The 15,417-nt window shown below is 41.6% G+C and overlaps 1 protein-coding gene across 8 annotated transcripts in view; it reads left to right on the forward strand.

Annotated features, from left to right (window-relative positions):
• The window catches only part of UQCC1 (ubiquinol-cytochrome c reductase complex assembly factor 1), a 115,497-nt gene that overhangs the window by 89,365 nt on the left and 10,715 nt on the right, over nucleotides 1–15,417 (forward strand). For 5 of the 8 annotated variants that reach the window (XM_054255066.2, XM_002747246.5, XM_054255067.2 and 2 more), the window contains one exon: nucleotides 14,637–14,714. The exons of the other annotated variants lie outside the window; for them this stretch is intronic. In XM_054255066.2, coding sequence (XP_054111041.2) covers nucleotides 14,637–14,714 — 78 coding nt within the window. The remainder of the gene's footprint in view (nucleotides 1–14,636; nucleotides 14,715–15,417) is intronic. 8 annotated transcript variants of the gene reach the window in all.

Genomic DNA, 15,417 nt, shown 5'->3' on the forward strand with positions numbered 1-15,417 from the left:
ATAAATAACATAATAGCTATTATTTTGACCATTCATAAATGTGCAATTCAGTGGGATTAAGTACTTTCACAGTGTTGTGTAACAATCATCATTCTCTATACCCAATATGTTTCCATTATCCCCAACAAAAACTCTGTGCCCATTAAATAATAATTTTCCCTTTCTTCCTCTCCTCCGCCCCAGGTAGACTATTCTACTTTCTGTCTCTGAAGGTGCTGAAGTACCTCATATAAATCAAATTATACAATAGTTGCCCTTCCATGTCTGACTTACTTCATTAAGCATAATGTATTTATGAGTGCATTTTTAAGGTCTATCACTGTTATAGCATATAGCAAAATTTCATGCCTTTTTATGGCTGAATAATATCCCATGGTATGTGTGTACCACATTTTGTTTATCCCTATCATGGGATACTTGGGTTGCTTTTCACCTTTTGGCTCTCATGAATAATACTACTATGGAATTTGGTGCACGGATATTGGTTCCAATTCCTGCTTTCAGTTCTTTTGGACATATAGTTAGGAGTGGGATTGCTGCCATAGGGTAGTTCTATGTTCAGTCTTTTGAGAAAGCACCAAACTCTTTTCCACAGAGGCTATACCATTTTACATTTTCTTTTCTTTCTTTTTTTTTTTTTTTTTTTACCATTTTACATTTTCTTCAGCAGTGCATGAGGCTTCAGTTTTTTTACATCTTTGCCAATGCTTACTTTTCTTTCTTTTTTTTTTTAATATTTCTGCTCAAAAACTGATTTTCAAATATCTACTTGTAATGATGTTATTAATACTGATAAAATAAAAATTACTCAGATTCATTTTGAATGCTCTTCTATTACTTTCAGGTATATCATTTAGCACAAGATGTTATAGAACGAATAATTCTGGTTGACAAAGTAGCATTTCTTAAAAGTAATATTTCTAGTAACAATGTCTCTATTCAGTGAGGCTTGACAGTAAATATTGTAAAATATCTTACAACCACCCTGCACAGTCAGTAAATATTACTGTAATGTGTTTTTTTTTCCTTTTTTTTTAAAAGAAAAAAGAGAAAGAGAAAGGGGGAGAGAGAACAGAAATCTTGCTTTATTGCCTAGGCTGGAATGCAGTCTAAAAATAGGTATTAAAAAGCTCTTTTATGCCTAAAAATAGGTATTAAAAAGCTCTTTTATGCCAATAATTGTACTTATCAGTGGAGACAGGAAGGAATAAGGGAAGAAAATAACAAACAAACAGCCAACCAATATTTCATTTAAGTCTGCGAAATGCTGTGCAAATGCTGAAGAGTGATTTACTTCCAATTATGTGGTCACTTTCAAAATAAGTGTAATGTGATACTGAGAAAAATGTATGTTCTGTGGACCTAGGGTGAAGAATTCTATAGATATTCACTGAATTTACTTGTTGCAGGTCTGAGATCAAATCATAAATGTCCCTGTTAAGTTTCTATCTCATTGATCTGTCGAATATTAACAATGTGGTGTCAAAGTCTCCCGCTATTATTGTGCAGGAGTCCAAGTCACTTTATAAGTCATTGAGAAACTTGTCTTATGTATCTGGGTGTTCCTATATTGGGTGAATATATATTTATGATCATTGACTCCTATTGTTGTATTGATCCTTTTATCATTATGTAATATCCTTCTTTGTTTCTTTTAGTCTTTGTTACTATTAAAGTCTATTTTGTCAGAAATGAAAGTTACAACTCCTGTTTTTTTTTTCTCTCCCTTTGATTGATAAGTCTTCCACCAAAGCTTTGTTTTGAGTCTTTGTGTGTCCTTGCCTATGAGATGGATCTGGATACAGCGTACCAATGGGTTTTGACTTTTTATTCAATTTTCCTTTTTGTGTCTTTGATTGGGGCATTTAATTCATTTAAATTTAGGATTAATATTGATATTTGTGAGTTTAATATTGTCGTTTAATTCTAGCTGGCTATTTTGTCCATTAGTTGATATAGTTTCTTCATTATGGAGATACTCTTTACCTTTTTTTTGGGATGACTGATACTGGTCATTCCATTCTGTGTATAGCGCTTCTTTCAGAAGTTCTTGTAAAGCAGGCCTGGTGGTGGTGAAATCTCTGAGTGCTTGCTTGTTCGTGAAAAATTTTATTTTTCCTTCATTTATAAAGCTCAGTTTGGCTGGATAAGAGATTCTGAGTTGAAAATTCTTTTCTTTGAGGATATTGAATATTGACCCTCACTCTCCTAGTTTGTAGGGTTTCTGCTGAGAGATCTGCTGTGAGTCTGATAGGCTTCCCTTTATGGGTAACCTGACCCTTCTCTCTAGCTGCCCTTAGAATTTTCTCCTTTATTTCAACCCTGGTGTATCTAACAATTATGTGTCTTGGAGTTGCTCTACTTGAGGAATATCTTTGTGGTGTTCTCTGTATTACCTGGAGTTGAGTATTGTCCTGCCTTACTAGGTTAGGAAAGTTTTCCTGAATAATATCTTGAAGAATATTTCCAGCTTGGATTCATTCTCTTCATAACATTCAGGTACACCTATCAACTGTAGATTAGGTCTTTTCACATAGTCCCATATTTCTTGGAGACTTAGCTCATTCCTTTTTACTTTCTTCTCTAATCTTGTCTTCTCGTTTCATTTCATTAAGTTGGTCTTCAGCCTCTGATACCCTTTCTTCTGCTTGATCAATTAGACTGTTAAAACCTGTGCATACTTCATGAAGTTCTCGCATTGTATTCTTCAGTTCCATTAATTCACTTATATTCCTCTCTAAATTGTCTATTCTCCTTAGCATTTCGTTAAACCTTTTTTAAAAGTTCTTAGTTTCTTTGCATTGGGTTAGAACATGTTTTTTTAACTCACAGAAGTTTCTTATCATCCACCATCTGAAGCCTACTTCTGCTAATGGAACATACTCGTTCTCCATCAGGCCTTGTTCCATTGCTGATGAGGAACTGTGATCCCCTGTAGAGGGAGAGGCATTCTGATTTTGGGTATTCTCAGCCTTTTTAGGCTGGTTTCTTCCCATCATTATTAATTTATCCATCTGTCATCAGTAATTACTGACTTTCTAATTAGGTCTCTGAGTGAATGTCCAACATGTTGATTCCCAGCGCCGGCATCTGAGCAACCCACTGCGCCAGCTAAAACAGTGGCGTTAAGATTGATGGTGCTTTTCTGCCCAGGAATCTCCGGTCTGGCTTCCTCCTTGATTCCATCCTTCAATCAGCTGAATAGGCGACTCTGCCTTCCTGGAGCTCCAAATGTCAACCAAAAGGGGACCCAGTCCCATTTACTCTGCACCAAGAACTGCCGTGCTGGCCACAAGAGTCGCACTGGCGACCTGTGGGGCTCCTCCACTGGGAATCTCCTGGTCCGTGAGCAACAAAAATTCATCTGAAAGTATGGCATCCTCTCATTCTCTGTGCTTTCACTGGGAGCTACAATCCCGAGCTGCTGGTGATCAGCCATCCTGGATCTCTCTCGTGTAATGTCTTTTTTTTTTTTTTTTATTTAATTATAGCCATCTAGTGGGTGTAAATGGAATTATCTTGCTAATTGTTCTACCTTGATTATTAGCCATCAGTGGCAACTGATAAACTGTTTTCACCTTCCAAATCTTGTGTTTCACAGGAGCATTAGTTGGGCTTTATCCTGTTAGATATACCAGCAAGAGAGAGAAACTCAGTTGGCTACTTTCATATTTTCTTACCCTGATAGTTGTGAAGTTCTTTCTCTATTTAGTCAAACTTCTGTATAGGTATTTTGACTCTACATCCATAACTCTAGCAAACAGTAGTACAGTGTCATGTTGCTTGACTCTAGGAACACGTACTGAGAAATGTGTCATTAGGCAATGCTGTCATTCTGCAAACATCATGGAGTGTATTAATACTTGCAAAACCTATATGGTATAGTCTCTACATGCCTAACCTATATGGTGTAGCCTGTTGCTCCTAGGCTACAAACCTGTACAGCATGGTACGGTATTGAATACTTAGGCAGTTTAACACAATGGTAAATATTTGTCTATCGAAACTTATCTGAACATAGAAAGGTACAGTAAAAATACAGTGTTATAGGCCAGGCACAGTGGCTCATGCCTGTAATATTTGGGAGGCCGAGGTGGAAGGATCACAAGGTCAGGAGATGGAGATCATCCAGGCCAACATGGAAGAACCCTGTCTCTACTAAAAATAAAAAAATTAGCTGGGTGTGGTGGCATGTGCCTGTAATTCCAGCTACTCGGGAGGCTGAGGCATGAGAATCGCTTGAATCCAGGAGGCGGAGGTTGCAGTGAGCTGAGATTGCACCACTGCACTCCTGTCTGGTGACAAAGCAAGACTGTCTCCAAAAAAAAAAAAAAAAATACTGTGTTATAAGCCTGTGGGACCACTGTTGTACATGCATTGTTTACTGAAATGTCATTATGTGGTGCCTGACTGTAATGGAACTAGAGGTGGTCTTGGAACTTATTTCAGTAGAAAAGATTGATTTGAGAGGGGCTTGGGGCTTCAGAGGCCATGTGAGGATAGACTGAAAAGATGGGAGTTGGGCCTCTGTAGGCTAGAGTTGTGTTGGAAAACTATGGAAACAGCGGTGATAGGTACATAGACTTGGTCAGCCCTTCCCCAAATCCTTATACTTGGAGGAGTTTTCTTGAAATTTGTAAGTGCATGGACATCAATACCACACAAGGCAGTTATGACAGACAGTGCAGTGTTATATTAATTTATGCTACTAAAGTGTGCTGAGCAGTGCGCCATCTTTGCTCTCAAGAAGTTCCCAGTCTAATGCAGTGTGTCTGTGTGTTGGTTGAAGGTAGGGGTCAGTCTATAAGCAGATTATTAAAATAGTACAGTAAGCGTTCCTGCTAGAAGTGTTAAAACCCATGTAAAGGAAAAAGCAACAAGCTTTGGTAAGACTTAAAAGGCTTCATAGAGAAATGAAGTGAAGGCTGGGCACAGTGGCTCACCTCTGTAATCCCAGCACTTTGGGAGGCCAAGGCGGGTGGCTCACAAGGTCAGGAGATCGATGCCATCCTAGCCAACATGGTGAAACCCCATCTCTACTAAAAATACAAAAAAATTAGCTGGGTGTGGTGGCACACACCTGTAGACCCAGCTACTAGGGAGGCTGAGGCAGGAGAATTGCTTGAACCCAGGAGGCAGAGATGGCAGTGAGCCGAGATCGCGCCATTGCACTACGACCTGGACGACAGTGCGAGACTCAGTTTCAAAAAAAAAAAAGGAAAAATGAAATGAAGTCTTTTCTATAAAATGAGGACAGTAACACTCCCTTTTTAGGATTATTGTGAAGATTAAAGAAATAACACATAAAACTTTTAATACAGTTTCTGGCACATGGTAATTATTTAAGAAATGTTAGCTGATATCATTAGTTTTTTTGTTTTGTTTTTTGAGACAGGGTCTTGGTAGGAGTGCAGTGGTGCAATCTTGACTCACTGCAGCCTTGGCCTTCTGGGCTCAAGCAGTCTTCCTGCCTCAGTCCCGCAGTAGCTGGGACTACAGGTCACACCACCAGACCTGGCTAATTTTTGTATTTTTTGTATAGATGGGGTTTTGCCATGTTGCCCAGCCTGGTCTAAACTCCTGGCCTCATGTGATCCACCCTCCTCGGCCTCCCAAAGTGCTGTGATTATAGGCGTGAGACACCACACCCAGCCTCATTAATTTTTAACTAATTGATGAAAGATGGTATATCTGTTGAGTACAAGCAACAGAAACTGACTTCAGCTAATTTAAGCAAACAAAGGATTTATTGGAAGGTAACTAAGGCTCACAGCGTGGAGATTTTAACAACAGACCTCAAGAAGGAAAGATCAGGGCAGCAAAGGGATCTTAGCAATAGGAACTGATGTATAGTCTCTTTGGGGTGACCCAATTGTACTATTTTATTTATTTTTATTTTTGAGATGAGGTCTTGCTGTGTTGGCCAGGTTGGTCTTGAACTCTTGGCCTCAAGCAGTGCTCCTACCATGGCCTCCCACAGTGCTAGGATTACAGGCATGAGCCACCATGCCCTGCCAAGGGTGATCCAATTTTAGCTTCTTTTTATGTTTGGTTGTTTCTACTCTCAGAAGCAAGAGTCTGATTAGCTGAGCTTGGGCTCTGTGCCCATTTCTGCAATGAGGGGACAACATTCCAGGATCAACAACAGCCTGCCAGCTTATGGAACTGGGGAAGAGTAGGTCCTGGACAAAAGGAAGGAATGCAGAGAGAGAGAGAGTGAGACCTGTGTCAGAGTACTTCTAAGATCTACTGATCGATTGAGGCAGATGATGGAAGCAACCGGACCAATCCATGGAATAGCCTCTGGGTGTTTCTGTTGGCCATAGAATCTTGAACACGCAGGCCTGTGACCAGTGCCAACCCATTGTGACCATATATATCTGACCCTTGAAACCTCTCTGGTTTCTCCATGTTCATTCTTAAGTATGGTAGCTAAGACAAAAACTTTTGACTATTAAAATAAATGAGGAAAAAAACATTTTTGTTACCTTTGCATATAGTTTTTCCTTTAATATGTCCAGTTAAAATTACCTTTTCACATTTATGATTTATCTGTTCATGAGAGAGATTTTCTCTGGGATGCTATTACATCTATATCTACTTGGTCAGACCCTTGCTGCATCCTGTTTTTTTTTTTTTTTGTTTTATTTTGGTATAAATATAATACTGTGCCTTTGACCTTGTTGAATCTCATCTTCTTAGGACAGTTTTTTCTAAATTTAAAGGGTCTAGTTTACTCTTGTTTTCCAAAGTTCAAAAATGAACGGTTTTAGCTTTGTGCTTGTATGATTCTTGCGTTTCTCATATGTCTCATTAGAAGTAGAAAGGTGATCACTTAGAAAAGACAGTAGATTTAGAGACTGGCCATCAGAGTTGAAGTCCCAGCACTGCCACTTAGAGGCAGGGTGTGATTTGGCTGCAAGTCACTTAACATTTTTGAACTGCTTTTATAGAATCAGGACAAGAGTAGCAATTTGGCTGTGAGCTCCTCGAGGCTAGGGTTGTGGTTATGAGGCTAGGGTTGTAAGATCATAAAATGAAAACATTATCCAATACATTGTGTAATCATTGTTACTACCATCACTGTCATCATTATCAGTATGGATTTTAGATAGTCCCCAGGATCATTTCCTTTAGGACTCTGCACCATCAGTGCTGTGGTTAAAACTGCGACTCTTTCAAGCCAGGTATTTGGTTTCTCTGATGAGTATGCATGAGACTTGTCATGTGGTATACTAGAAAAAGCTTCCAGAAATCAAAGTAGATTATAGTTGTTATATTCCCCTTATTCAAATGCCCTAAAAGAGAAGAAAAATAAATTGCTGTGGTAGTTTGATCATCCCAAAACCTTAATGTACCTCATCAACTCCTTTTGAAGATGATTGTGGACTTACTATGTGTTCGCGTGTTTTTTCAGCTGGACAAATGAGTAGAATTTCTGAGGACATATATGTCCTCAAAAGGACAAAGAGGACATGCATCTTTTCTCTCTTGGCTATTTTCCAAGCCTGGGGGAAGGATTCCTGTACCTCGTGACTATGTAGAAATTAGGGCTGCTGATTCTGCAATTCTTTGTGCCAACCATTTCCCTTGTTTTTCAGGACATTGTCAGGCTGTACAGTCTTGAACATGTAGATCCCAAGCAGCAAAACTAGAATTTTCAAAATAAATAAGAAAGGGATTTGTAGTATTATTACTATGTTGTAGATACAGGATATCACTGTGTTGCATAGGCTGGTCTTGAACTCCTGGACTCAAGTGATCTTCCTGTCTTGGCCTCACAAAGCACCAGGATTATACATGTAATCCACCTTGCCCAGCCAAGAAGGGAATATTTTTAAAAAGTATGTCATCATATAGTAAGATTCCCTTGTATATTAAAAGTTTAAAATGTTTAAAATGGATTTTAAAATGGATCTCCTCATGCCAGCTTTAAGTTGGCCTTTCATCACAGTGGGAACATACTTTATTTAAATGTTCACATTATTTTCTAAAGAGAAAAGTTGTCTTTCATTTACAATATTTTTCTTTTTATTCTTGGTGTTAACAGTTTTCTCTGAAACTGCTCAATATGTGTGTGTGCATGTACACACACACACAGACAAAGTTTTGTTTGTGTTTTGTCATCATTACTAAAAGACCCTCAGTAGATCTTTCAGTCATAATATACATAGGTAACAGGTAGACTTTTATTTGGTCTCTCCATGCCCCCCTTCTCTATTGTCTATCTACTCTTACTCTGTTTCTAAGTATCTCACAGAATATTCCACAGTGGGCTAATTTCGGACCTGAACTTTAAATAGGCTAGCTGATGTTCAGTGCACATCAGCCTGTTGCCGCACAATGACTGTAGAACGTGGTGTTGGCACTGCAAAGCGTTGGTGGTGGCATTACTGTCTACTGCAAACACAACTAAAACATGACCTACCATCCTGTGTTGTGTTGCTGCCTTATGATGAATCCCATGTAGTCCGTAGACATCAGCCAGCAACTCCAGCTGTCCTTTGTTCAAACAAATTCTTAGTCTGCTGCTGTTAGCAACTTTGCCTCAAGCTAGTAACCTTAAAGCTTATTCTCACCTTAATACTCATCAGTGTTTTCCATACCAACTTTCTTCTATTTTCCCATCCTCCCACCATAATTACACCCACTCCCAACCTCAGTTCTTCCCACAAGTTGAACTTGGCTATACTAGGAATAACTGATGTGTTAGTAACTGGTCACTGATGACCCATCTGGTGGCCTGTCTCTAGCTGCCACTGGAACTGGAAATCTCTGAGTTGTGTTTACCCAAGACCACATTAGCATTTCTTAGTTCTGCCTCTGCAGATAGCCTGAGGTGTGGGGCACAGAAAGGGGCAGCTACATTCCTACGATGTCTGTTCCAACACAGGTAGGCATTGGAGTTGGATTGCTCTGTATTCTTATCTTGACCCCACCATTTCCTAGCTGTCCAACTTTAACTTTTCCAAACATCAGATTCTTCTTCTCTAAAGTGGAGACAGTAACTATTCCTGTCTCTTAGCATCTTTGGGAGGGATTAAATGGGCTGACAGCAGTTGGTAAAAAAATGAATGATGGGACCTGTCTCCAGCCTTGAATCACTTTGGGGCACCTGTAGACTGGGGAGAGGGCAGACTTTGTAGAGAAAATGATTTGTGTGCTAAGCTGTGTGCTAAGCTGTAGAGGATAAGGAGTTAGCATCCCTTCCATCGGTGGATAAAGAAGAGAAGGATTCCTGGCAGCAGTATGTCTAAGAAATAGATGAGAGCGTGATGTATCTGTGCACATACTTTAGTGATTGCAGGGTGAGGTAAAGTGGGGAGGCAGGAGGAGGGAGGCAGGAAAGATGACCAAGAGCAGATCACTAGAAGCCTTGTAGAGTTCATGGAGGAGTTAAAACTTGATCTCCCATCAGTCCCTGTATCCACATAGTCTGGTTCCTCTGTTAAGCAGTCACATAAATGTCTTTAAGAGCAGCAACAGTGAAAAGGGGAAAGAGAGCAGCGAATTGGCCTCGAATGAACTGGCATCTCTTTAAAGCTAATATTCCTCCTCAAGAATGCTACTTTAATTAAACACGTGGCTTGCAAGATTCGTTATTGCCTTACTTGTGTTCCCTGTTGGTTGTCTCATTCATTAATTTGCTGATTAGTAACCCTGAACTCTTGCATCCCCTTCTTTTTTTGCATTCCCTTTTTAATATACTATGCTGTTTCCCCTGGGACATAAACTCCAGGACCCGTCCCTGGCCTGCTCATGTTTGTTTTCTTTGCCCCTTGTGCCTGCCTCTGCTATAACATTTGTAGTATGTGTTAAGTAATCCTTAAGGTAACATTTTTATTATGTCATAAAAAGTGCATGGCAAATATATTATAACTCATGGACTTTGTTTAAAAATGAACGGATAATTTATTGAGTGTGTTACATGAGCCTCACTCCCCTCCCCATTTCAGCTGAGACCTGCTGCTCATTTAGCCGAGCCTCCTATTGAGTGCTCCCTCCCTGTGACATGCTGGGAAGGCAGGCCCTTGGTTGGCTAGAAGTGACATCATAGTTTATGTACTCAATAAAAATTTAATTAAGTCATTACAGGAATTGCCGCCATCATTTAACCCTCTGATTTCTTCTGTTTAGTTTATTATTAAACATTCAGTAATACCAGTCACTGAATCCTGACGGCTTATAAAATATCTGCATGAATTTTAATGGCTTAAATAAATGGGAAAATATGAGTAACTGATATAAAAGGAACCTTTTCCTTGTGGTGCTATATGTATGGGTTTTTATAAAAAGCAAAGCTTTATGGAAAGGATGAGTTTAATAAGAGAACAGCCCAAGTCTATCTGGAAGGAGTTTCTCTTCTGCTTGGTACAGCTGTGTAGTCATGGGCAGAGTGCTCCATATAGAATGATCTGGCAGTGGAGAGGCAAGGAACCTGCACACCAGAAACCAAAAACTTAAATGAGGGAATAAAATCCAACAGGGGTTCACCAGAGGGAATATCCCGCTCCCCTTGGCTGCTGGACTAGCTAGAAGGGCTGGCCCTGCTGAGTGAATCTGGAGGTTGAGGAAGCTGCTGTCACTTGCCCCCACCTGTTGCCTGCAGATCATGTGTCTGTACTGATTGCACTTCCACCCTCTTCCAGGAAGGGCCCTTTTCATAATCTAATCCAGCCTGGGTGATGATATCTGAAAACCATTTCTAGCTGTGGCAGCTTGCCGTTGTCTCAGCTAGAGGTGAAGGGAGAGGCAGCTTACAGGTCACTGGAGTTAAAATATGGCACCAGGAGGTCGAGGAGCCTTGCTAATAAGGAACTGTACTCTTGCGCCCCGTTTTTCCTGGGCCGTAGCCAACCAGAATGCAGGTTTATCCCAACAGGAGAAAATGTGTTTGTATGTATGTGGGCCTTGCTGGAAAGCAAGAACTGAGGTTTGTAGATGAATGTATTGGTGATAAAAATCTCTGGAAATATCCTGCAGATGGTGAAGTAGGAAAAGCACTAACCCAGAAATCAGGTTCTAATCCTGGCTCTGACACTAACTTGATGTGTGACCTTGAATAAGTCTCTTTTTGGGTTTCAGTTGGCCCTTTGCTCAAGGGTATTGAGCTAGGTAATCTCTGAGGGCCCTTCCAGCTCCAAAGCTTAATGGTGTGATACGTGGCATAAACTAGCTCTGCTAGGCAGGTTCAGTGGATGGTTTCCTCTGAGAGATGCTTCTGCCTCAGTGTTGGACAAAACTCATGTGGGAGTAGGGAAAGCCTCAAAGTGGTTATCAGGAGGTCTGAGGTGCAGTCTTATCCTCACATGACAACAGGAATGAACTCTAGCTCTGGCCTGTTTCTTTTTTTCTTTTTTTGAGACGGAGTTTCGCTCTTGTTACCCAGGCTGGAGTGCAATGGCGCGATCTCGGCTCACCACAACCTCCGCCTCCTGGGATCAGGCAATTCTCCTGCCTCAGCCTCCTGAGTAGCTGGGATTACAGGCATGCACCACCATGGCCAGCTAAGTTTTTGTATTTTTAGTAGAGACGGGGTTTCACCATGTTGACCACGATGGTCTCCATCTCTTGACCTCGTGATCCACCCACCTCGGCCTCCCAAAGTGTTGGGATTACAGGCGTGAGCCACCGCGCCCAGCCTGGCTTGTTTCTTTACTCTTCTCTTTATCCCAGCCCTTTCTGGAAGATGAGACAGTAGAAGTTTGGCAGTATATGTTTCTAAAATTCCAGAAATGCAGAACGTATTCAGTAGGGGGAAAGAAAGGAGAAGAACTCCACCCCCTACCCCCAAAAATCAGTTGGATAGAACATGCTATGCGTGACGTAGTACTCAGGCCCTTGTAAAAATTCAATTGCCAGCAAGCCTGTCTTAGCCCCTGCTCTGGACCAGATAATGGGGTGGGGGGGCAAGATTAATCAGACATGGTTCCTGTGACCCTTGAGTAACTCCCAGACTAGTGGGAGAGAGGTGCATAAGCAGCTCTAAACCATGTTTTGTATCCAGGGCGAAAAGTCTGCCCAGAGAGCTGTGAGAACACCAAGTGTAGATGGCTAATGTGGCCCTGGTTGAAGGTGTGTGGGATAGGTGATGGTTTCCACTCCTAGTTGCATCCAGTCTCCCATTTTCTAGCCTTGAGCTTCACAATTCTTTCATGTTTGAAAATTATCCATGACTATAATGCATTGGAACTGGTTTTGGTTTTATGTAAACAAACCAGAAGTTATTACTTATAATTCCTTATATTTGTAGAGCATTCTGCAGTTTACCAAGGCTTTCAGCATACATATATTATTAAATTAATGAATGAATGCATGCTAACTCACATGCTCTTCCAAACAGCCCTGTGTGTAGGGCATTTAAAAGAAAAGGGGCCGGGTGTAGTGGCTCACACCTGTAATCCCAGCACTTTGGAAGGTTGAGGCAGGCAGGTCACCTGAGGTCAGGAGTTCAAAACCAGCCTGGCCAATATGGTGAAACCCCATCTCTACTAAAAATACAAAAAAAATTAGGTGGGTGTGGTGGCAGGTGCCTGTAATCCCAGCTACTCAGGAGGCTTAGGCAGGAGAATCGCTTGAACCCGGGAAGCGGAGGTTGCAGTGAGCCGAGATCGCGCCACTGCACTCCAGCCTGGGCAACAGAGCAAGAGTTTGTCTCAAAAAAAAAAGAAAGAAAGAAAGAAAAGGAAATGGACTCAGGTTGACTTGGACTTGCTTAAGATAACATCCTGTGTACATAGCAAAACTATCACTTGAACCCAGGTTTTCTGAGTCTAAATCCAGATTACCCTTTCTGCTTTACTTCTGAGACTAGTTATGAGCCACAGGATAAAACTGCTCAGTCTTTGATCACAATCCAAAGTAAAATTATCCTCACATGAAGCAGGGCTCTGGCAGACTGTAACAAGTGTAGACTCTGGATTCAGACTGACCTGGATGCTGATCTCAGCTTGATCAGTCAATTTGCTATGTGTGTGACACAGGGCATCACTTCGCCCGTCTGAGTCTCTCAGTCGCCTGTAGTCTGAGTGACTATAACACATCTACCTCTCTGAGTTCTGGTGGCGATTAGAAGAGAAAACGTCCATAAAATACTGGACCCGTGACGGGTGCTTGGTAAATGAGGAGATGAACGTGGGCAAGGTCACCGTCAGAGTTGTTAAGCACAAATCTTATTCTCTATATAAAGTTCCAAATGCCTTCTGGCTGTTTCTAAAACCTTCCGTTTAAATAGCAAGTCCTTACTCTGTGCTATGCATTGCTCTGGCTTTCTGCTGGGATCCTAAAAAGGAATTAAAACATGGGCCCTGCCTTCCAGCATGTTACTCTCCGGAGGTCAGAGTTGTACCCTGTTGAAGGCATCCTGCAAACTGCACTCTAGGCCCTGAAGACCCTCCAGGCCATTCCCTGAGAGGAGAGAGGAGTTCTACCAGGCTCTCAACAAACTCACTGGAATTGTATTTCTAAAACAATCTGAGTTTTTGTTTGTTTGTTTGTTTGTTTGAAACAGGGTCACATTCTGTCACCCAGGCTGGAGTACAGTGGCACTATCTTGGCTCATTGCAGCCTCAGCCTCCCAGGCTCAAGTGCTCCAACTCAGCCTCCCAAGTAGCTGGGACTACAGGCATGCACCACTATGCCAGGCTTATTTTTGTATTTTTTTTGTAGGGATTTCCATGTTGCCCAGTTTGGTCTCGAACTCCTGGGCTCAAGCAATCTGCTTGCCTTGGTCTCCCAACGTGCTGGGATTACAGGCATGAACCATCACCCAGCCATAATGATCTCTTAACTTTAACGTTCTTCTTGCTTCAGAGTTGCCCCTGCTTTGTTCTGCGCTCCTTTCCATGGCCTCAGAGTTCCCCCCTTTTTCCTCAACATGTCTCTCACAGTCCTGCCTCTCTCCCTCCTCTTCCCACCTCTGACCACTTCCTTCTCTTTTTTTCACCACGAAAAACTCTTGAGTGGCCCTTAAGATGTCTCCTAACCTGATCTCAACATACCTTTCCTGCGATCCTGCCCATTCACCCTCCCTGACACCCTCCCTGCACCAGTCCTTTTATTTCCAGCCTCTGCACCTTTGCACACCTTGTTCCCTTTGTCTAAAATGCCCTCTCTTCCTCCTACCCCTCAATCTCCCTTGTCAAACTCCTCCTCCTCCTCCAAGGTTCACTTAAATGTTACCTCCTAAAGAGCCCTTAACCAGCTCCCTCAAGCAGAGGCCATTTGCATTAAAACCCATTTATCACTCAGCACGTTTGGAATAGTATTTGAGGCAACATGTTGCAGTGTAATTATTTTTTATATCCTATTTTCCTACATTGGTGTGTGCTCCTCTAATCAGGAAACTGTTTCTTATGCTTGGTTCATAGGATCTAGCACAAAATCAGACATGTGGTTGGGGCTCAGTTCATTAAATGGACTCATGTAATTTGAGATCAAAACCTAAAAGAAATTGGCAAACTGGGGAGAATCCTGACAGGTCAGGGAATTGAAAATGGAATGGACTGACAGTTTGACTAGTTGGTGGCCCTCTCTCTGTGCTACTACGAGTCTGTAACAGTAAGAGTCACAGATCTTACTTTTTGGATTTTTTTTTCTTTCTTTCATACTTTTGTTTTTGCCATTTGTTTCTGTAGGTTAATCCCTATATCCTGAAGAAGAACATGATCCTCATGACAGATAATTTCTATGCTGCAATCTTGGGATATGATGAGGTAAGATTGTTTGCCAAGGCTTAGGCAGGATGGTGCCCTCCCCCAGCAAAGGCTTTTGATGAGAGCCTCTGGGGGAAGCTGCAGGCACCATTGTCTGCACTGGCTGCCACCATGGTGTGGTATTTATTTCTTCATATTCATTGACTGGGCAGCTAGAATGAATGTGCCCAGCATGTTTGGGAAAGAAAGCAGTATATAATATGGTCAGACCATTCAACTAGTTAGCATTTGTTGAGTGGCTCCTGGGTGCTGGATGGAGGGACAGAGGCATATGTGCTCCCTGAGAGAGGAGGATATTCATGTAAACAGCATGGTCTGCCAGACAAAGTACACACTTTTTTTTCTTGCTTTAATTATAAAAGCAGGCCAGGCACAGTGGCTCACACCATAATCCTAGCACTTTTGGAGGCAAAGAGATCTAGACAACCCTGGCCAACATGGTGAAAACCTGTCTCTACTAAAAATACAAAAATTAGCTGGGCATGAAGGTAGGCACCTGTAATCCCAACTACTCCAGAGACCGAGGCAGGTGAATCGCTTGAACCTGGGAGACGGAGGTTGCAGTGAGCTGAGATCGTGCCACTGCACTCCAGTCTGGGCAACAGAGCGAGACTCCATCTATAAAAATAAAAAATAAAAGTTTGTAAAACTGTACCTAAGTGGTTGAAGTAGAAATTAGAAGGCCTATTTTCTATCCTGCCCC

The sequence above is a fragment of the Callithrix jacchus genome, chromosome 5 (genome assembly GCF_049354715.1).
Source record: "Callithrix jacchus isolate 240 chromosome 5, calJac240_pri, whole genome shotgun sequence".
Taxonomy (NCBI): domain Eukaryota; kingdom Metazoa; phylum Chordata; class Mammalia; order Primates; family Cebidae; genus Callithrix; species Callithrix jacchus.